At 38.2% G+C, this 24,175-nt stretch overlaps 2 protein-coding genes across 2 annotated transcripts in view; both read right to left on the bottom strand.

Moving 5' to 3' along the window:
• Positions 1-24,175, bottom strand: part of LOC141301219 (Golgi apparatus protein 1-like) — a 201,906-nt gene that overhangs the window by 97,085 nt on the left and 80,646 nt on the right. The window lies entirely within an intron of this gene.
• Positions 2,799-16,492, bottom strand: LOC141302192 (fibulin-7-like). The gene is made up of 7 exons (XM_073832377.1): positions 16,475-16,492; positions 15,831-16,002; positions 14,775-14,936; positions 11,451-11,684; positions 7,480-7,617; positions 7,093-7,228; positions 2,799-3,159 (listed from the first exon to the last, which is right to left on the bottom strand). Exons 1-7 carry the CDS (start codon positions 16,490-16,492, stop codon positions 2,799-2,801), a joined length of 1,221 nt encoding a protein of 406 aa, XP_073688478.1.

The following is a 24,175-nucleotide window of genomic DNA, read 5'->3' as shown; positions in this document are numbered from 1 at the left end:
ATGTATTTAAAAAATGTATTTCCATCTCTGTTGCACCAGTTTTGGAAGTGTCTAAAATGACTGTAGCCATATGTACAAGCCATTGGTGTTTGCTGAAGAGTTTTTGGCTCAAGGTCTGCATTTAAAGTCACTCCAGAGGTGTTCAGCTGAGATTAGGACTTGGCTTTATCCAGACCAGTCAAGTTCTTCCACACTGACTGAATCAATCATTTCTTTTTGAACCTTGCCTTATACACAGATGCATTGGCATGTTAGAATAAAACAAGCAAAATAATATTTCAATGGGGTAAGAAAAATAATCTAGTTGTCTGCTTGAAATAAGATGTTTTTTTCTTACCCCATAGATTATTTTGCTTGTTTTAAGCAAAAACTCACTTAATTTTGACTCTTTTATTTTTATTAAAAACAAGTCAACAGTTTTTACTTGTCTAGAAAATCTTTCCTAATTCAAGAATTTTAGATATTTTGGCAGGAAACAAGATGAAAAATCTAAGTAAGAAAAGCATTTTTTTGCGGTGAAAACTGTTGCTATAAAATTAAAAGCACACAATCCCCTAGATTATCGTTATATGCTTAAACATTAAGATTTGAACTCATGGAAATTACTACAGTAGCCAAACCTGTTCATTAGAAGGGGGTGTGCCAATACTTTTGGCCATATCGTGTACTTTTGAATGTGTAGCACAATAGTAGGTAGGCAGGATTTGGACATACTACTTAAATCTATGACTGCGTTTTAGTGCCATGTTTATTTTTTTATCAAATATTATGCGATTAAATTGTAATATTTTGAGAAAAAAGTAATAGTTTAAGAAAACAGTCAAAATTATGAAAATAAAGTCGCAGAAATATGAGAACAGTCCAAATATTTTGACTTTATTCTCAAAATATTTTGTCTGTTCTCGAATAAGTCAAAATAATTTCAAAATAAGTTAGAATATTTTAAGAATAAAGTAAAAATATTTAAATAAAGTTGAAATGTTTTGAGAATAAAGTAAAATATATTGGGAATAAAGTTGAAATATTTTGAGAATAAAGTCAAAATATATAAATAATGTTGAAATGTTTTAAGAATAAACTCAAAATTATGAGAATAAAGTTGAAATATTTTAATAATAAAGTAAAAAATATTTAAATAAAGTTAAAATATTTTGAGAATAAAGTCGAAATATTTTGAGAATAAAGTCGAAATATTTTGAGAAAAAAGTCAAAATATATAAATAATGTTAAAATGTTTTAAGAATAAACTCAATTATGAGAATAAAGTTGAAATATTTTGAGAATAAAGTAAAATATATTGGTAATAAAGTTGAAATATTTTGAGAAAAAAGTCAAAATATATAAATAATGTTAAAATGTTTTAAGAATAAACTCGAAATTATGAGAATAAAGTTGAAATATTTTGAGAATAAAGTCGAAATTACAAGAATAAAGTCGAAATATTTTGAGAAAAAAGTCAAAATATATAAATAATGTTGAAATGTTTTAAGAATAAACTCGAAATTATGAGAACAAAGTTGAAATATTAAGAGAATAAAGTAAAATATATTGGGAATAAAGTTGAAATATTAAGAGAATAAAGTAAAATATATTGGGAATAAAGTTGAAATATTTTGAGAATAAAGTCAAAATATATAAATAATGTTGAAATGTTTTAAGAATAAACTCAAAATTATGAGAATAAAGTTGAAATATTTTAATAATAAAGTAAAAAATATTTAAATAAAGTTAAAATATTTTGAGAATAAAGTCGAAATATTTTGAGAATAAAGTCGAAATATTTTGAGAAAAAAGTCAAAATATATAAATAATGTTAAAATGTTTTAAGAATAAACTCAATTATGAGAATAAAGTTGAAATATTTTGAGAATAAAGTAAAATATATAAATAATGTTAAAATGTTTTAAGAATAAACTCAATTATGAGAATAAAGTTGAAATATTTTGAGAATAAAGTCGAAATTACAAGAATAAAGTCGAAATATATAAATAATGTTGAAATGTTTTAAGAATAAACTCAATTATGAGAACAAAGTTGAAATATTTTAAGAATAAAGTAAAAATATTTAAATAAAGTTCAAATATTTTGAGAATAAAGTCGAAATTACAAGAATAAAGTCAAAATATTTTGAGAAAAAAGTCAAAATATATAAATAATGTTGAAATGTTTTAAGAATAAACTCAAAATTATGAGAATAAAGTTGAAATATTTAGAGAATAAAGTAAAATATATTTGGAATAAAGTTGAAATATTAATTAACAAATCTTCTTATCTGCGTCACTGCCTGCCATCATTCAGGAATACTTGAAGAACTTTTTGAATATAATGTATTCAAAAGTATGAAAAATGACCTTTTACTTGATAATTACACCACATGACATTTTTAAGTCATTTAATGTAATCTTAAAAAATAATGTTTTTTAAACCCATTAAACCAGTTTGAATACAAAGCTTACTTTTAAAAAGCAGACTCATTTCAAACTGAATTCTGAAAGATTTCTTCCTTTTATAGTCTTTGACATTCTAATGTGTCCCAGAATGTCTTTAAATGAATGTTAAAATGACACGTCATACTGTTAATAACAACAAGGCTGCGTAAATACTTTAGTCCAAACGGAAGAAATGAATGTTTTTCCCCTATTCTGAGAAACTAAATTACTCTGACCATAGTTTTCTTTTGTCCTCCTAAATTGGCACCTCAGGAATAGTATAATAGTGGTGCTATCTCGCCTCCGCAGGCCCATTCCCCAATATCTGGCCTGTAAATGATTTCCCATTATAAGTCCATCGTCTGCTTCTCAGAAGTTATACGGCGACACAAAGAGAGTGACTTTCGTGACGTACCGTCCGAGCAGCACTCTTCGTTCCATCTCGCTCATTTCTATATCAACCTCTAGCGTGGCGGGACCCTGAACAGCGTTCACCAACACCAGCTGCCCTGTCAGTCTGCCTGACCGCTGGACGGTGAAGTGCTGGACTCCCCGGTTCCCCAACAGGCCGAAGCGCAGCGTGTCACCCAGGACGCGAGCCGCGGACAACCGGAAGAGGACGGTGGGCGTGGACACATTGGACACCATCGTCATGAAGTGGAAGTTAACGGAGACCGGAGCCTGGAAACAGGCGTTGTCTCCTTGGATGCAAGGGTTACGGTCGCAACGCCTGGGAGGAAGAGAAACCAGAGAGAGATGCTGGAATGCCAGACCAAACGTTAACCTGAAATTATGTCTTGGAAATATAGCAAGTCCATCTCCGCAGAGCAGTAAATCAGAAATTTGGTTTTGGAAAAAAATGTGACAATAATTATAACTGTGTGAAAAAAGCCCCTTGTTGTAGGGTAGAAACATGATCTACGCAAATACGTAAAAATAAATATTTGGTCAATGCATTGCAAGTGTGCATTCTAATTGAACATACTCAAGCCAAATATATACTTTATTTTTTTGTGCATTACTAGTGTCTGACGTAAATTTTATCTTCAGCATAGTATGCACACGTGTGCCTTGAATTTTTTTCGCAAATTAGTTTGTCCACAAGGTGGCAATACTGGCCCAACCTGTTGTTTTCACAGTCAAAAACTAAGCAGATGAAGCTAAAGGAGAGTAAAGTTGAAAAATTATGAGAATAAAAGTAAATATTTTGAGAATAAAGTTTAAATTACAAGAATAAAGCCGAAATATTTTTTTTTAGAATAAAGCTGAAATTATGATAATAAAGTTGAAATATTTTGAGAATAAAGTCAAAATTACGAGAATAAAATTTTTATATTTTGAAATAAAGCCTAAATATTTTGAGAATAAAGATGAAATATTTTAAGAATAAAGTCGAAATATTTCGAGAATAAAGCTGAAATTACAATAATACAATTGAAATATTTTGAAATAAAGCTGAAATATTTTGAGAATAAAGCTGAAATTACAATAATAAAATTGAAATATTTTGAAATAAAGCTGAAATATTTTGAGAATAAAGATGAAATATTTTAAGAATAAAGTCCAAATATTTTGAGAATAATGTAGAAATTTTGAAAAGTCCAATATATTTTGAGAATAAAGTCGAAATATAACGTGGGCAGTGAAACGGGGGGAAAATAAAAGCAGGGTCCAGAGACTTTTTTTTTTTTGGTTTAACTTTTAAGTTGAACTTTTGACTTGTGTGCCCTGTTTTTAGAACAGCGTGTTATGTGCAGTATGTCTGCAAAAGATGCAATCACAACAGTCAATGATGTCCGTCTAACGTGTTTCCGTAGAAAAACAATGGAAAAATAATGCAGTGGAATGGAAAAATGTTGTGTTTAGTTATGCATATACATGCTTTAGCATGTTTTGGGTTATGGTTACTGTTTTCTGAGAAATGCAGTATGTCACAAAAGTGAGTAAACCCCTTACATTTCAGCAGCCACTTTAGTATATCTTCTCAAGGGACAAAACTATAGAAATGAAGCTTGGATGTATTTTAGAGTAGTCAATAGCAGTATAGATTTACTGTCCTCTGAAAATAACTCAACATACAGCCATTATTGTCAAAACAGCTGGCAACAAATGTGAGTACAATATATTGTGTTAGCACCATTGTTATCTGGCACTGCCTTAATCATCCTGGACATGGAGTTGACCAGAGCTTCACAGATTGATGATGGGATCCTCTTCCACTCCTCACAGATCTGCTGGACATTAAACACATGGTGCTTCTCCACCTTACGCTTGAGGATGCCCCACAGGTGCTCAATAGGGTTCAGGTCTGGAGACATACTTGGCCACCCCATCACCTTCAGCTTCAGCTTCCTCAGTAAGGCAGTTGTCATCTTGGTGGTGTGTTTGGGATCGTTATCATGTTGGAAAACTGCCGTTTGGCCTAGTTTCTGGAAGGAAGGCATCATGTTCTGCTCCAGAACGTACAGTAGATAATGGAATCCATGTTTCCCTCAATGAACTGCAGCTCCCCAGAACCAAAAGTTTTGAGAATTACATAAATATTGGAAATTGGAAAAGTTGCTGCTTAAGTTTTTATAATAGCAATTTGCATATACTCCAGAATGTTATGAAGAGTGATCAGATGAATTGCATAGTCCTTCTTTGCAATGAAAATTAACTTAATCCCGAAAAAAACTTTCCACTGCATTGTTAAGAAGGCTTTGGGGGCGTCCAAGAAAGTCCAGCAAGCGCCAGTATGGTCTCCTAAAGAGGATTCAGCTGCGGGATTGGAGTGGCACCAGTGCAGAGCTTGCTCAGGAATGGCAGCAGGCAGGTGTGAGCGCATCTGGACGCACAGTGAGGACAAGACTTTTGGAAGATGGCCTGGTGTCAAGAAGGGCAGCAAAGAAGCCACTTCTCTCCAAGAAAAACATCAGGGACAGATTGATCTTCTGCAAAAAGTATGGCGAATGGACTGCTGAGGACTGGGGCAAAGTCATATTCTCCGATGAAGCCTCTTTCCGATTGTTTGGGGCATCTGGAAGAAGGCTTGTCCGGAGAAGAAAAGGTGAGGGCTACCATCAGTCCTGTGTCATGCCAACAGTAAAGCATCCTGAGACCATTCATGTGTGGGGTTGCTTCTCATCCAAGGGAGTGGGCTCACTCACAATTTTGCCCAAAAACACAGCCATGAATAAAGAATGGTACCAAAACACCCTCCAACAGCAACTTCTTCCAACAATCCAACAACAGTTTGGTGAAGATCAATGCATTTTCCAGCACGATGGAGCACCGTGCCATAAGGCAAAAGTGATAACTAAGTGGCTCGGGGACCATAACGTTGACATTTTGGGTCCATGGCCTGGAAACTCCCCAGATCTTAATCCCATTGAGAACTTGTGGTCAATCCTCAAGAGGCGGGTAGACAAACAAAAGCCCACTAATTCTGACAAACTCCAAGAAGTGATTATGAAAGAATAGGTTGCTATCAGTCAGGATTTGGCCCAGAAGTTGATTGAGAGCATGCCCAGTTGAATTGCAGAGGTCCTGAAAAAGAAGGGCCAACACTGCAAATACTGACTCTTTGCATAAATGTCATGTAATTGTCGATAAAAGCCTTTGAAACGTATGAAGTGCTTGTAATTATATTTCAGTACATCACAGAAACAACTGAAACAAAGATCTAAAAGCAGTTGAGCAGCAAACTTTGTGAAAACTAATATTTGTGTCATTCTCAAAACTGTAGACAAGACACAGTTTTCTTGGTACTCCTCACCAGGGCATCGCCACATATGCTGGACACCATCTGAGCCAAACAAGTTTATCTTCTAGTCTCATCAGACCACAGGACATGGTTCCAGTAATTCATGCTCTTGGTTGTCTTCAGCAAACTGTTTGTGGCCTTTCTTGTGAGCCAGCTTTAGATGAGGCTTCCTTCTGGGACGACACCTATGCAAACCGACTTGTTGCAGTGTGCGGTGTATGGTCTGAGCACTGACAAGCTGACCTTCTACTTCTGCAACTTTTAAAGCAATGCTGGCAGCACTCATGCATCTGTTATTTGAAGGCAGGTTCTGCACCTGATGCACAGAACGAGCCTGTTCTGAATGGAACCCATCTTGGAAAACCTCTGTATGACCCTGACCACTGTAGAGTAACTCGGTTTCAGGGTGTTACTGAACCTCTAATAGCCTTGGCCATCTTTGTGGAGAGCAACAATTCTCAAATTCTCAGAGAGGATTGCCATAAGATGCCATGTTGAACATCCAGTGGTCAGTATGAAAGAATTGTACTTAAAGCACCTAATTTTAACTGCTCTAATACAAGATAAATACATTGTATGGTCCTGTCAAGCTGACAAAAACATAAACATGATGAATAGGACATGTGCATGGTTAAACAAGATGCTGCTGTTATCACTTAGGGTGTACTCACTTTTGTTGCCAGCTATTTAGACAATAATGGCTGTATGTTGAGTTATTTTCACAGTAAATCTATACTGCTATACAAGCTGCACACTGACTACTCTAAAATATATCCAAGTTTCATTTCTATAGTATTGTCCCTTGAGAAGATATACTAAAGTGGTTGCTGAAATGTGAGGGGTGTACTCACTTTTGTGACATACTGTACATTTATGCAAGTGATTTAGAGCAGATGTCGCAGCAGTGGTGTGACTTACAGCGGTGAGGTTTTGATGTATGTAGCGTTACGAAAGCGAGGACAGTCCACTTCCACACAGCGATGACCTCCATATGTGTTCACACACACCTGCTCACTACTGCAGTTATGGGTCACTCTCGCACACTCGTCAATGTCTACAGAAAGCACATGTTAAGAACGTTAAATCAGTGTGTTTTTGAAAAGCAAATGTTATGCGAATTAAGGCCGTGACACAACAAACCAATGTCACAGAACTAGCAGTGACGAAATCATAGGCACCTGACCTTGGGCAAAATCTAAGGCAGCTCACTAGATTTAAAACAGACCTTCTGTTCTTTGTTTAAAATGATTCTACAGAACTTTGACAAAGCAGCAGATCATAAAAAAGGTTTGATAATGAACGGACCATGGCAGCTCCTGCTATCGCGGCCCAGGCTGTATCCGGCGGGACACTCGCAGTGAAAACTTCCAGCAGTATTCACACAGGTGTGCAAACACAGACGGCCGGGACGAGTTAGACGGAAGAGCTCGCATTCGTCAATGTCTGAAACACACACACACACACACACACTATGCTCAATCACATTTGGGTCGTTCTACAACTACAGTGGCATTTGCATCTGAAATCTCCCCAGAAATGAAACTCATTAATCATACATCAAACCTACCATGCTATATTAATTAATTTCTGTTCTGTCTCATTTCATACATGATCACACTGAATAATTTAGCATTTTAAAAATAAATGTAATTGACCATTGGCTGACACTCTCTTTTGTCATTGGTGTTACACCTAATTAAAGGTAATGAGAGCCAGTAACACCACTGATGAATTACTACAGTGAATTAGCTTATTGTCATGATTTAGACAGGTATTATAAAAGCAAAAATAATAGCATGCACAGAAATCTTAAATGCATATAATAACCATGCCTATTACAGATATTAAAATGAAAAATGATAAAAAACATTTTATGATCTTTGTTACTGAACAAAAATGGACTGTCCACATGTGATTATGAATTTTAAATTTGAATTTTTGAATTTGAAAGTTTGAATTTTCACATTTTAAAATAACAGAAAATGTTTGACATATATTAATATGTGATAAAGTAACCTCTTAAATATTAATGTTTGCATGGCACTATTACAAATAGCAACACTTTTTTATAATAAGTAGTATTTAACAGTTACCTTACATTTTTGCTACATGTTGTTTTGCATTTTTGTGACATAACACAATTAGCAGTAGTGACAAATGTTGTTAACACTTTCTAAGTTATGTTAAAAACTTAAATACAGTTTTTTGGACAAAGGCACAGATTGTGTTGTGTTTTTACACAATGTAATACAGATTTTTATTAACATTTTATTATGGGCTTTTATTAAAGTATGGAGCATGAACTTAGTTAGAGATACAGTATTTAAAAAAAAAACTGTTTAATTTCAATGATTTAACTATATAAGCCTGTTTCCGCCAATGAATAAAAAAGAAAAAAGGTTATTGTGACTTATCTGTTTTTTTTTAAATCTGATATAAACTCACAATTGCAAGTTATAAAGTCAGAATTGTGAGATAAAAACATTTCTGACTTCTTTTAAACCAAAAAGTCAAGTTGAGTTTCTATCTCACAATTCTGACATTATAACTCACAATTGTGTTAAAGTCAGAAATGCGAGAACTTGCGACATAAACTCACAATTCTGAGAAAAAAAACTAACAAAAAAAGTCAGATTTGCGAGTTTATAGCTCACAATTCGGACTTAAAAATTCACAATTGTTAGAACTCACGACATAAACTCACACTTCTGAAAAATAAGCAATTCTGAGAAAAAGTCAGATTTGTGAGTTTATATCTCACAATTCTGAAATTATAACTGACAATTGTGTTAAAGTCAGAAATGCGAGAACTTGCGACATAAACTCACAATTCTGAGAAAAAAAACTAACAAAAAAAGTCAGATTTGCGAGTTTATATCTCACAATTCGGACTTAAAAATTCACAATTGTTAGAACTCACGACATAAACTCACACTTCTGAAAAATAAGCAATTCTGAGAAAAAGTCAGATTTGCGAGTTTATATCTCACAATTCTGAAATTATAACTCACAATTGTGTTAAAGTCAGAAATGCGAGAACTTGCGACATAAACTCTAATTCTAATTCTAAAAAAGAAACACAATTCTGAGAAAAAAAACTCACAAAAAAGTCAGATTTGCGAGTTTATATCTCACAATTCGGACTTAAAAATTCACAATTGTTAGAACTCACGACATAAACTCGCACTTCTGAAAAATAAACAAGCAATTCTGAGAAAAAAAGTCAGATTTGCAAGTTTATATCTCACAATTCTGACATTATAACTCACAATTGTGTTAAAGTCAGAAATGCAAGACCTTGCGACATAAACTCGCAATTCTAAAAAAGAAACTCACAATTCTGAGAAAGAAACTCACAAAAAAAGTCAGATTTGCGAGTTTATATCTCTCAATTCTGACATTATAACTCACAGTTGTTAGAACTCATGACATAAACTCACACTTCTGAAAAAATAAACGAGCAATTCTGAGAAAATAGTCAGATTTGCGAGTTTATATCTCTCAATTCTGACATTATAACTCACAGTTGTTAGAACTCATGACATAAACTCACACTTCTGAAAAAATAAACGAGCAATTCTGAGAAAATAGTCAGATTTGCGAGTTTATATCTCATTCTGAAATTATAACTCACAATTAAACCAGCTCGTAAACTTCCGCTGAAGCTCATGTTATATGTGCTAAATATTAGGTGACCACTCTTAAGACTCATCGACTGCCTCGTTCTTATCAGAAACTGAGAAAAATTATAATTATACATTATAAACAATGTTAGCGGCATGAACATTCAGTTTCATATTATTTCACAACATATCATTTAAATGCGGAGCCTGGCAATCCCGTACTCTCCGTATCAGCATAGTTGTACATTTAAATGCTGACAGCTAAACACTATCATAAGGTGTTTACGCTAATGTTAGCTAGCTAGCGATACTTCTCTTCAGGACATCTTAATCGTATTCTTGATAATCAGTATCTTGCCTTCATAGTCTTGAACACATTTTTAAAATAGTGCAATATTTTAAAGCCTTTAATATTTTCTAACTCTACAGCTGTGAAATCAAATTCACTTCAAGGATTCACTTTTCATTCATAAAACGGCATCGGAAAATATGACTTTTCACGGAAAACAAACAACGTCTATTTATGGAATTACCGCATATAACCAAAAGATGGCAGCAGAGGATTATTTAACATGCAGCTGCCTTTTAAACTCCCTATATTTTTCAAGACGTCTTGCTTTTTGATTTATTATAAAATTACTAGTATAATAAATTGTAGTACTTTTACCGCCCTTAAGTATATAGTATAACAAGTGCAGAAAGTCATTAAGCTCACACACAAACAGCCTATAAGGGTGAATTATTTAAATACTCATATATAGGTTACTACAATTACATTAAATATTTATGGTATAATAATTAAATAATTCACTCAATATGAATACGAATTTGAAATATTTGATATAATTTAATAACTATCTTTTAAGTTTTATCTTGAAGTGTAAAATCTATTAAACAGCCTATATTTAACCAACACATACTTGTTACCGCTGTAGTTTTGTTACTCTGAATTTAGTTTGAATCATTTAAGCTCTTTTTTTGACATCAGCTTGTCATTTGTTTGACTCACTCGCGCATATTTAGCCGATTTACTCGCATATTTTTTTAAACTGGCGTTTGTCATTTGAACGTTTGGTCCTCTTAGATAAACAACACTTTTCTTCGATTGTGAATGGATTATGTAGAGAAAACGAACAAAGTACGCTCATATTACGGCACAGTACAGTTGACCGGAAATGACTTAGCTGGCTTGACTAAACAAGGAAGTAATTCGTGCATATGGTCAATTACGAGAACTCACGACATAAACTGGCAATTCTGAGAAAAAACTTACAATTGTGAGATATAAACCCGCAATTCTGAGAAAAAACTTACAATTGTGAGATATAAACCCGCAATTCTGAGAAAAAACTTACAATTGTGAGATATAAACCCGCAATTCTGAGAAAAAAGTCCGATTTGTGATTTTTTATCACAATTCTGAGAAAAATGGTTAGAATTGTGAGATAAAAGTTTGCAATTACCTTTTTTCATTTTTATTCAGTGGCAAAAACAGGCTTCCACACTAAACAGAGGGTAGACAATGGCATTTTTTAATTTGAATTTAAATTTAAAAAATAACCGTAAAATAACAAAAACTTGCACATAATTACACAGACCTACATATTTAACATTAGTACTGCAGCACAAGGTCTACAGATGTGTTTGTGTCACCTGTGCATATTGTGCTGTTGTGGCTGGAGATGCTGTAGCCCTGCTCACAGGTGCAGTGGGTGGAGTCCAGAAACTCAATGCAGCGGGACGCTCTCACGTGGGTGGAGACGAAGGCAGGAGGATGAGGCGATGACGAAGAGGATGCTGATATAGAGGCGGATGCATCGTTGTTTACAGTGGTATCCACAACTGAGAGGACAGGAAACAGTACATGCTTATACAATGACTTCTGACCTTTTAGACTTTAGTCAGAGCAGACACATATGTAATATGCCACAAATGACAGTGTGGTCCTGAGGAAAGTGTAGGCCATTCAAAAAAAGTAAAAGTTCAAAAAGTAAACAATTTAAACTGCATTGAAAAAAAAATACACGTTTTACAAATGACTTAAAAATGGCTCAGTTTGTATTTTATGAATGATTTTTAAATGCATTTTAATGCACAAGTTTATGCAAAAGATTTATTGAATATTTTACACAGAAATTCATGTATGATATGTAAATTGTTACATCAAACTAAATTTGACAATTCATGCAAAAGGTTTTACACATTAACTTATTGGGCTCATGTTTCACAAATGAAGTGTAAAATGTTGTGAAATGCAGATGTTAAAACAAATTCATTTTGTGTTTCATGAATGATACATTTTTACACAGAATACATGTACGTTTTCACTTTTTGAAGGATTTTTTGCTGATGTCTTTTAAATGAGGCATATTTGTTGCAGTTTATTCAAGTTTTTGTGAAGAATTTACACCAATTTGTTTGGCTAGTGTTTCATAAATGAACCATACAAAGAATATATACGCATGTTTGCATGGCTTGAATGATCCATAAACTGTTCTTTTAAACTTAATCCAACAATTTATTTAGGATTTATTACCGATTTTCACAAATTTGTTGGGCTCATGTTCAAATCCCAACACGTTTGAAGTATAAATTTATTTACACTAGATGTTTTATAAAAGTATTTATACTAATTGGTTTGACTTGTATTTCAAGAATGAGGTATAAATTGTTTGAAAACAATGCAACATTTTACGCATAAAGGATGTACACTACCAGTCAATGGTTTATGAACAGCAAGATTTTAATGTTTTTTAAAGTCTATTTTGCTCACCAAGCCTGCATTTATTTGATCCAAAGCGCAGCAGAAACAGTAAACTATATTTTACTATTTGCTTTCTATTTGAATATATTTAAAAATGTACTTTATTCCTGATTTCAAAGCTGAATTTTTAGCATAGTTTCTCCAGTCACATACATATACACAGTCAAGCCCGAAATTATTCATACCCCTGGCAAATTCTGACTTAAAGTTACTTCTATTAATCCAGCAATGACACAAGCTTCTCCCAAAAGATAATAAGATGATGTACAAGAGGCATCATTGTGAAAAAAAAAATATTTCTCAGCTTTTATTTACATTTGAACAAAAAGTGGCATGTCCAAAATTATTCAAACGCTTTGCAAACTGTCCCAGTCTATGGGAAAATCCAAAGTTCTATACCATTCCAAATAGTCCAAGCTGTTTTTAGGCATCCTAATTACCCTGATTCATTGGGAACAGCTGTTTTAATCTGAAAAACAGAAGCTGTCTGCTGTTGGTTTGTGGACAGTCATGGCTAAGACAAAGGAGCTCACTGAGGACCTGCGGCTGCGCATTGTGGCTGCTCACAAGTCAGGAAAGGTCTATAAGACCATATCTAAATGTTTTGAAGTTCCAGTGGCTACAGTGCAAAGTATTATTAGAAAATACAAGACGTTCAGCACTGTGAAAAATCTCAGAGGACGTGGTCTGAAGCCAAAAGTGACACCTGTGCTGGCCAGGAGGATAGTGAGAGAGATAAAAAAGAATCACCACCAAAGCCATCCTGATGAATCTGGGCTCTGCTGGTGACAACATCTCAAGACAGACAGTCCAACAGACACTGAACACCACTGGGCTCCACTTCTCCAGATAAGCCTTCATTTGGCGTAAAAAAGGAGAAGCCTTTAACCCTAAGAACACCATCCCCACTGTCAAACATGGTGGTGGGAACCTAATGTTTTGGGGCTGTTTTTCAGCCGGTAGACCAGGGAACCTAATCACAGTAAACGGCACCATGAAAAAGGAGCAATACATCAAAATACTCAACAACAACATCAGGCAGTCTGCAGAGAAACTTGGCCTTGGACACCAGTGGACATTTCAGCACGACAACGACCAAAACACACAGCAAAAGTGGTGAAGAAATGGTTAGCAGACAAAAACATTAACGTTTTGCAGTGGCCCAGCCAGAGTCTTGACTTAAATCCAATTGAGAATCTGTGGAGGAGCTAAAGATCAGGGTGATGGCAAGGAGACCCTCCGACCTGAAAGAGTTAGAGCTCATCGCTAAAGATGAATGGGCAAAAATACAAAAAGCTGGTAAGCAATTATAGGAAGGCTTTTCTATTGATTATTGAGAAGGGTATGAATAATTTTGGACATGCCACTTTTTGTTCAAATGTAAATAAAAGATGAGTGATAATTTTTTCCACAATGATGTCTCTTGTGCATCGTCTTATTATGTTTTGGGAGAAGCCTGTGTCATTTCCGGTCAAAAAAAAACCTTGCTGGTTGAATAAAAGTAACTTTAAGTCAGAATTTGCCAGGGGTATGAATAATTTCGGGCTTGACTGTATATATATATATGATATATATATAAATGATACTGCCTCCAAGCTTATGAATGGTATAGTGTATAATGTTACAAAAGCGTTTTATTCTAGAAAACTGTTCTCAAATGTTTTAAATATTGATAATAACAGTAATAATAATCTGTGAATCAAATCTGCAAATAAGAGTAATGATGCTGAAAAATCAGCTTTGATCACAGGACAAAATTACATTTCAAAATATATTCAAATAGAAAGCAGTTATTTTAAATAGTAAAAATATTTCACAATCTTACTGTTTTTCTGTACTTTGAATCAAATAAATGCAAGAAGGGCAGAAGAGACTTAAAAAAACATTCAAAATATTACTGTTCAAAAATGTTAGACTGTTTTGTTCAGCTCATGTTTCATAAATAAGGTATAAATTATGTTAAATTAAATAATCAGAATAGTATGTGATATTTACTTGAGGTTTTGCAAATGATATACACAATATGCAAAAATGCAATTAATTAAATATGCAATGTGCAAAAGAAGTATGAAATAGAAATAAGGATGGCCATTTTTGTCTACTCTGACTTAAGTCAAGCTTACATGCTAAACAAAGATTTCAGAGTCTACTGCCAGTCATTTCTCCTGATATTGATGTTAATGGTCTACAGAGAATCAGACTCATACACTTGCAGTACGGTTGAGCTCCACTCCAGTTCTGGGAGTCCAGACAGACTCTGGTTTCCGACCCCATCAGCTGAAACCCAGGGCTACACAGGAAGTGAACCTCATGGCCGATCTTAAACACATTCCCTAGGATCCGCCCATTAGCCAACGGTCCAGGTGGAAAACAGTCTGATATTGGGAAAAAGAAATAAAGAGGCTACACAAGCAGTTCCTACTCATTGCATAGAACACAATGCAACCTGTGCGTCAACACTGACATATTTAAAAGTTGAGTTATTAAGTTATATCTTTATCATAAGACGGTTTACAGGCATAGTTCCCCCCAAAAATGAAAACTGGCTAAAAGTTGACTTATCCTCAGGCCATTCAAGATGTAGATGACTTTGTTTCTTCATCAGATTTAGAGAAGTCTATCATTACAACACTTGCTCACCAATGGTTGTGAATGGGTGCCGTCAGAATGAGAGTCCATACAGCTGATAAAAACATCACAATAATCCACAAGTAATCCACATCACTCCAGTCCATCAGTTAAGGTTTTGTGTTTGTAATGATAAAACAATTCATCAATAGGACGATTTTAATTTCAAACCACTGCTTATGTCTATAATCTATCGACTCACTATAAACTATAATAAATCTAATTTATCATAGATTATAGACTCATATTTCAGCCAAAAGCAATAGTTTAAAGTTAAAACACCCTAATGATGGATTTGATTCTTACAAACACACAGCTTTTCAATTTAAATTGATGAGTGGTGTGGATTACTTGTGGATTATTGTGATGTTTTTATCAGCTGTTTGGACTCTTATTCTGATGGCACCCATTCACGGCAGGGGATTTATTGGTGACCAAGTAATGTAATGCTACATTTCTCCAAATCTGATGAAGAAACAAACTCATCTACATCTTGATCGGCCTGAGGGCCAAATAAAAAAAAAATGTTCTTTTGTGGTGAACTATTCCTTTAAAATGTGTGTGAATGACTGTTATTTACTCCTGTTTTGACACTTTATCCTACTCTTGTTTGTTTTTTGGGTGTAACAGACTGTACTGACCTGTGCTGTCCTTGTCTGTGTTGGATTTGTTGTGTTTGACTGTGCTGTTCTGTAACAGGCTGAGTTTCTTGCGGAGGCTCCGCAGACTCTGTAGGAAGGACGTCTCATGGGCAGAGAGAAGCTTTTGGACCTGCCGAAGAGCGTTCAGCACTTCCTGTCCATTCTCACAGTCCTGTGCAATTAAAACATATATATATTAGACCACTCTTGAAAACAAATGAGTGCTGGCTAAAGCACTGTTTTAGTGAATTAAGTTGGTTTGAGAACGCCAATTTACTGAGATGCTATTTAAACTATTTATTATTCTTTTTTTTCAGAGACTAATATTTTCAACTCTATCTCCTCCTAGAGCTTCACCTCTACAAACTCCAAACACCTGGTGTGCTCTCTTTTCTAACTGATCGCACTCACGGTTTTCCTAAAAATGACGATTAAAACTGGGAAAATCCCATAGACTTACATTGAGGGAATGTTCAAATGAGCCAAAACTATTCAAACTCCAACTGACAAAACTCCCACAATCCCTTGAGACTCAATCAAACTTCCCTTCTGTGCTATATTTATAATCCATTTAAACTCATCTATAAACTTGCTAATCATGCTAGAAACATGCTAACAACTTATTAATCATGCTAGAAACATACTAGCAACTTGATAATCATTTTGGAAACATGTTATCAACGTGTTAAGCTAGCAACGTGCTAATAATGCTAGAAACATGCTAACAACGTGTTAAGCTAGCAACATGTTAATAATGCTAAAAACATGCTAACAACTTGTTAATCATGCTAGAAACATACTAGCAACTTGATAATCATGTTGGAAACATGCTAACAACGTGTTAAGCTAGCAACGTGCTAATAATGCTAGAAACATGCTAACAACATGCTAATCATGCTAGAAACATGCTAACAACTTGTTAATCATGCTAGAAACATACTAACAACTTGATAATCATGTTGGAATCATGGTAACAACGTGTTAAGCTAGCAACGTGCTAATAATGCTAGAAACATGCTAACAACGTGTGAATCAAGCAAGCAACATGCTAATAATGCTACAAACATGCTAGCAACGTGCTAATAATGCTAGAAACATGCTAACAACATGCTAATCATGCTAGAAACATGCTAACAACTTGTTAATCATGCTAGAAACATACTAACAACTTGATAATCATGTTGGAATCATGGTAACAACGTGTTAAGCTAGCAACGTGCTAATAATGCTAGAAACATGCTAACAACGTGTGAATCAAGCAAGCAACATGCTAATAATGCTACAAACATGCTAACAACTTGCTAATCATGCTAGAAATATGCTAGCAACTTGATAATTATGCTGGAAACCTGCTAACAACATGTTAATCAAGTTAGCAAACGTGCTAATAATGCTAGAAACCTGCTAACAACATGTTAATCAAGTTAGCAACGTGCTAATAATGCTAGAAACATGCTAACAACATGTTAATCAAGCTAGCAACATGTTAATAATGCTAAAAACATGCTAACAACTTGTTAATCATGCTAGAAACATACTAGCAACTTGATAATCATGTTGGAAACATGCTAACAACATGTTAATCAAGTTAGCAAACGTGCTAATAATGCTAGAAACATGCTAACAACATGTTAATCAAGTTAGCAACATGCTAATAATGCTAGAAACATGCTAACAACATGTTAATCAAGCTAGCAACATGTTAATAATGCTAAAAACATGCTAACAACATGCTAATCATGCTATAAACATGCTAACAACTTGTTAATCATGCTAGAAACATACTAGCAACTTGATAATCATGTTGGAAACATGCTAACAACATGTTAATCAAGTTAGCAAACGTGCTAATAATGCTAGAAACATGCTAACAACATGTTAATCAAGCTAGCAACATGTTAATAATGCTAAAAACATGCTAGCAAACGTGCTAATAATGCTAGAAACATGCTAACAACATGTTAATCAAGTTAGCAACGTGCTAATAATGCTAGAAACATGCTAACAACATGTTAATCAAGCTAGCAACATGTTAATAATGCTAAAAACATGTTAACAACATGCTAATCATGCTAGAAACATGCTAACAACTTGTTAATCATGCTAGAAACATACTAACAACTTGATAATCATGTTGGAAACATGCTAACAACATGTTTCTAGCATTATTAGCACGTTTGCTAACTTGATTAACATGTTGTTAGCATGTTTCTAGCATTATTAGCACGTTTGCTAACTTGATTAACATGTTGTTAGCATGTTTCTAGCATTATTAGCACGTTTGCTAACTTGATTAACATGTTGTTAGCATATTTCTAGCATTATTAGCACGTTGTTAACTTGATTAACATGTTGTTAGCATGTTTCTAGCATTATTAGCACGTTTGCTAACTTGATTAACATGTTGTTAGCATGTTTCTAGCATTATTAGCACGATGTTAACTTGATTAACATGTTGTTAGCATGTTTCTAGCATTATTAGCACGTTTGCTCACTTGTTTAACATGTTGTTAGCATGTTTCTAGCATTATTCGCACGTTGTTAACTTGATTAACATGTTGTTAGCATGTTTCTAGCATTATTCGCACGTTGCTAACTTGATTAACGTTGTTAGCATGTTTCCAACATAATTATCAAGTTGCTAGTATGTTTCTAGCATGATTAACAAGTTGTTAGCATATTTCTAGCATTATTAGCACGTTTGCTAACTTGTTTAACATGTTGTTAGCATGTTTCTAGCATTATTAGCACGTTGTTAACTTGATTAACATGTTGTTAGCATGTTTCTAGCATTATTAGCACGTTGTTAACTTGATTAACATGTTGTTAGCATGTTTCTAGCATTATTTGTCACGGTTCATGGATCTGCCGTGTTCTCTCGTCTCGTGATCTGTTGGTTTGTCATGTGATTGTGTGTGCTCGCTCAGCTGAGCTGCTAATCAGTCCGGCACAGGTGTTTCCCATTACCTTCAGCCCATATATACTCATCTCTCTCTCTCTCCCTCGTCCGATAGTTCATCTGGATGTCACAGTGTTGGGTTTGTCTTCGTGTTTGCTGGTCGTCTGAGTGGAGCTCTGCCTTGTTGGATTTCGTCGTGTCTTCGTTGTTTCACCAGGGATTATCCACCACGGGACTCACGCCACTTCACTGTCTGCCATCTGCCCCTGCCTCACCCAGCCGGGAGAACTACACCACCATCATTGACTGTGTTTCACTTCTGTTTCATTCTAATAAATCCTGTTTCACCTGCAATTGCTTCCTCCATCTTTTCAGTACCGTCACAGAACTATCGGACCAACGATGGAAGCAGCAGGCACGCCACAGCCAACTCTCGAGGATTACGTGCAGGATTGTCTCTCCCGGCTGGAGAAACAGGAGCAGAGCACAAGCGGTGTTGGATCCGCCATTCGTGCTCTTGTGGGGCAGGTGTCCGAGCTAACCCAGCGCATGCAACAGCTGCAACTTCCCGCTGCGCCAGTCACGCCACCCACGCCGCCCGCCCCTCTCGCATCGACCGGACCATCTGCTGCGGCTCTGCCATTTGAGCCCCGCCTTCCCCCGCCTGAGGTCTACAACGGTGAGCCGAATTTCTGCCGTGCTTTCCTCACTAAATGCTCTATGCATTTCGCATTACAACCGCGAACTTTTCTTAGTGAGGAAAGCAAGGTAGCATTCGTGCTCACCCTGTTGACGGGGAGGGCGGCACTTTGGGGTACGGCGGTGTGGGAAAATCAAGATCCCTGCTGTGCCTCGTTTTCTGCACTCTCCGCCGAGATGAAGAGGGTGTTCGACCGCGCGGTCTCAGGAAGGGAGGCCGCGCGGACTTTGATGGACCTCAGACAGGGGGAGAGGTCTGTCTCCGACTACTCGATTGAATTTCGCACCCTGGCGGCAGAGTGCCAGTGGAACGAGGAGGCGCAGTGGGATAGGTTCCTGCATGGGCTGGCTGACCGCGTCCAAAAGGAGATCTACGCCCTGGATCTACCCGCCAACCTCAACGGATTGATCGATCTTGCCTTGCGGGTAGACTCTCGTCTCTCCCGAGCCGAGCGGCGTGGATTATCCGCTCGGCTTCCCCCTGGGGAGGGAACACCATCACGAGCCAGCGGCCGCGACGCGGTCAGCCCCTACGACGAACACGAGCCCATGCAGGTGGGTCGAGCTCGGCTCTCTCGGGAGGAGAAGGAGAGGCGGAGATCCCAAGGTCTCTGCCTTTATTGTGGAGCTGGGGGACATTTCGCTTTCTCTTGTCCGGTAAAAGGGCCAGCCCGGCAGTAAATCTGAGGCTACTGTCGGGTGGGATCTCCGCTGAGAAGACCTCATCCACCTCGACCTCCATGCTCCTCCCGGGAAGGTTAAGATGGCAGACTTTTGATCATCACGTCACTGCACTTCTGGACTCCGGGGCTGAAGGTAATTTTATGGACTACAGTTTTGCTCTTGATAATCATGTTCCTCTCTCCCTCCTCACTAACACCATCGCCGTTTCCGCACTCAATGGACAGACTTTACCCAGGATTACTCACTCTACAGAACCCATCACTCTCACTGTGTCTGGAAACCACAGTGAGAGTATTTCATTTCTCATGTTGGACTCTCCCCATGCACCTGTCGTTCTGGGCCACCCCTGGCTAGTCAAGCATAACCCCCGGATTGATTGGCGGCTCAAGTCTGTGTCTGAGTGGAGCACTAAATGTCATGAGTCATGTCTTGTGTCTGCCTGTCCCTCTGTGTCTACCTCTATGTTGCAGGAGAAGGCGGTGGATCTGTGTAACGTGCCCGTAGAGTACCTCGACCTGAAGGAAGTGTTCAGTAAGTCTCGGGCTGCTTCTCTTCCTCCTCACCGTCCCTATGACTGTGCAATAGAGTTACTGCCAGGTACGTCTCCGCCTAAGGGCAAATTATATTCGCTTTCCATTCCTGAGCGAGAGGCTATGGAGAAATACATTTCTGATTCTCTAGCAGCCGGGTTCATTCGACCCTCCTCTTCTCCAGCGGGGGCGGGGTTCTTTTTTGTGGGGAAGAAAGACGGATCTCTGCGACCTTGCATTGATTACCGAGGGCTGAATAATATCACGGTAAAGAATACCTATCCTTTACCGTTGATATCTTCAGCTTTCGAGAGGTTGCAGGGAGCGTCAGTCTTCACTAAATTGGACTTAAGAAACGCATATCATTTGGTTCGCATCAGGAGGGGAGATGAATGGAAGACCGCTTTTAATACCCCCAGGGGGCACTTTGAATACTTGGTCATGCCCTTCGGCTTGTCCAACTCCCCAGGGGTCTTTCAGGCACTCGTCAATGACGTGCTGCGAGACATGGTCGACCAGTTCATATATGTCTACCTGGACGACATATTGATTTTTTCTTCATCTCTCCAGGAACATGTGCAGCACGTTAGGCGAGTGCTTCAGAGGCTGCTAGAGAATGGGCTTTTTGTCAAGGAGGAGAAATGCGTTTTTCATGCACAGTCTGTTCCTTTTCTAGGGTACATCTTGTCGCCCGAGGGAGTTCGTGTGGATCCAGAGAAAGTTAAAGCTGTGGTGGATTGGCCAACCCCAGATTCCCGCAAGGCCCTGCAGAGGTTTCTGGGCTTTGCCAATTTCTACCGGCGTTTTGTTCGCAACTTCAGCCAGCTAGCCTCGCCTCTGACCGCCTTGACCTCCCCCAGAACTACGTTCAGGTGGTCAGATGCAGCGGAAGCTGCATTTGCCAAACTGAAGAGCCGCTTCGTTTCGGCTCCTATTCTTGTAACCCCTGATCCATCTCGTCAGTTCGTGGTGGAGGTCGATGCGTCAGAGGTGGGGGTAGGTGCAGTCCTGTCCCAGCGTTCGGCCACGGACGACAAGATGCATCCCTGCGCGTTTTACTCCCATCGTCTGTCACCTGCTGAGTCAAATTATGATATTGGTAATCGAGAGTTGTTGGCGGTCAAATTGGCATTGGAAGAATGGCGTCATTGGTTAGAGGGGTCGGGGGTACCTTTCATAGTATGGACCGATCATAAAAACCTCGAGTATATCAGAACGGCTAAAAGATTGAACTCTAGGCAGGCTCGGTGGGCATTGTTTTTCGGACGTTTTAACTTTACTCTTTCGTACCGCCCGGGTTCAAAAAATGTCAAACCCGATTCTTTATCGCGAATTTTTGACCACTCCGATCGCCCGTCTACTCCCGAGAGTATTTTTCCTGAGACGCTTATCGTCTCAACTCTCACTTGGGAGGTCGAAACGAAGGTTAAATCAGCCTTAGAAGGGGTAACGCCCCCGGTCGCGTGCCCACCGAACCGTTTATTTGTGCCAGAGGAATTACGGTCCGAGGTTATTCAGTGGGGTCATTGTTCCAATGTGGTTTGTCACCCAGGGGTTAATCGAACCTTACATATGGTCAAGCAACGATTTTGGTGGCCTCTCATGGCTCGTGATGTTCGCAGTTTTGTCTTGGCTTGCTCAGTTTGTGCCATTGGTAAGTCATCTAACAGACCCCCTGATGGGCTCCTTCAACCGCTGCCGGTCCCTTCGAGACCCTGGTCCCATATCGCTTTAGATTTTGTCACCGCCCTCCCGCCCTCCCAGGGCAACACGGTAGTTTTGACCGTGGTGGACCGATTCTCGAAGGCGGCCCATTTCATTCCCTTGCCCAAATTACCCTCAGCCAAGGAGACAGCGGTGACTGTAGTTGACCACGTCTTTCGGTTACATGGCCTCCCGACGGACGTGGTCTCCGACAGGGGACCCCAATTTGTGTCCAAATTTTGGCAAGAATTCTGTAAATTGTTGGGGGCAACTGTTAGTCTCTCTTCAGGATTCCACCCTCAGACCAACGGTCAAACTGAGAGAGCCAATCAGGATCTGGAAAGAATGTTGCGATGTATGGTCAACAGAAATCCTTCCTCCTGGAGCCAACAACTCTCAATGGTGGAGTATGCCCACAATTCATTGCCAGTATCATCCACGGGCCTATCACCATTTGAATGTAGTTTAGGGTACCAGCCACCAATTTTTCCTAGTCTGGAATCCGAAGTCGCGGTCCCCTCTGCCCACGCCTTTGTCCAGAGGTGTCATCGCACTTGGACTAGAGCCCGTGAGACTCTACTCCAGGTGGGAGCGCGCACCAAGGCCAAAGCCGATCGCCACCGGTCGAGGCCTCCCGTATACGTCGTCGGTTCTAAAGTGTGGCTTTCTACTAAAAACATTCCACTCCGGTCCGTCTCGAATAAGCTTGCTCCTAAATTCATTGGCCCATTTCCTGTCACCAAGATCATTAGTCCGGTGGCAGTCCGCCTCAAACTCCCTCCAGTATACAGGAGGATTCATCCCGTCTTTCATGTTTCCAAAATTAAACCCGTGATTTTTGCACGTATTAATCCGCCTACCCCGGTTCCCCCACCGCCGCGACTCGTAGACGGGGAAACCACCTATTCGGTTAATCGTATTCTGGACTCTAGGCGGAGGGGACGCGGATACCAGTACTTGGTGGACTGGGAAGGTTACGGTCCGGAGGAGAGAAGTTGGGTGCCTGCCAGGGACATCCTGGATCACTCCCTTATTGATGATTACAATCAACAGGTAAGGGGTTCTGGGAACGTCGTGGGACGTTCCTAGGGGAGGGGGTACTGTCACGGTTCATGGATCTGCCGTGTTCTCTCGTCTCGTGATCTGTTGGTTTGTCATGTGATTGTGTGTGCTCGCTCAGCTGAGCTGCTAATCAGTCCGGCACAGGTGTTTCCCATTACCTTCAGCCCATATATACTCATCTCTCTCTCTCTCCCTCGTCCGATAGTTCATCTGGATGTCACAGTGTTGGGTTTGTCTTCGTGTTTGCTGGTCGTCTGAGTGGAGCTCTGCCTTGTTGGATTTCGTCGTGTCTTCGTTGTTTCACCAGGGATTATCCACCACGGGACTCACGCCACTTCACTGTCTGCCATCTGCCCCTGCCTCACCCAGCCGGGAGAACTACACCACCATCATTGACTGTGTTTCACTTCTGTTTCATTCTAATAAATCCTGTTTCACCTGCAATTGCTTCCTCCATCTTTTCAGTACCGTCACATTATTAGCACGTTTGCTAACTTGTTTAACATGTTGTTAGCATGTTTCTAGCATTATTAGCACGTTGTTAACTTGATTAACATGTTGTTAGCATGTTTCTAGCATTATTAGCACGTTGTTAACTTGATTAACATGTTATTAGCATGTTTCTAGCATTATTAGCACGTTTGCTAACTTGTTTAACATGTTGTTAGCATGTTTCTAGCATTATTAGCACGTTGTTAACTTGATTCACATGTTGTTAGCATGTTTCTAGCATTATTAGCACGTTGTTAACTTGATTAACATGTTGT

The sequence above is a fragment of the Garra rufa genome, chromosome 25 (assembly GCF_049309525.1).
Source record: "Garra rufa chromosome 25, GarRuf1.0, whole genome shotgun sequence".
Lineage (NCBI taxonomy): Eukaryota > Metazoa > Chordata > Actinopteri > Cypriniformes > Cyprinidae > Garra > Garra rufa.
The sequence above is the reverse complement of the archived record's forward strand: the minus strand, read 5'-3'. Positions and strand labels throughout refer to the sequence as shown.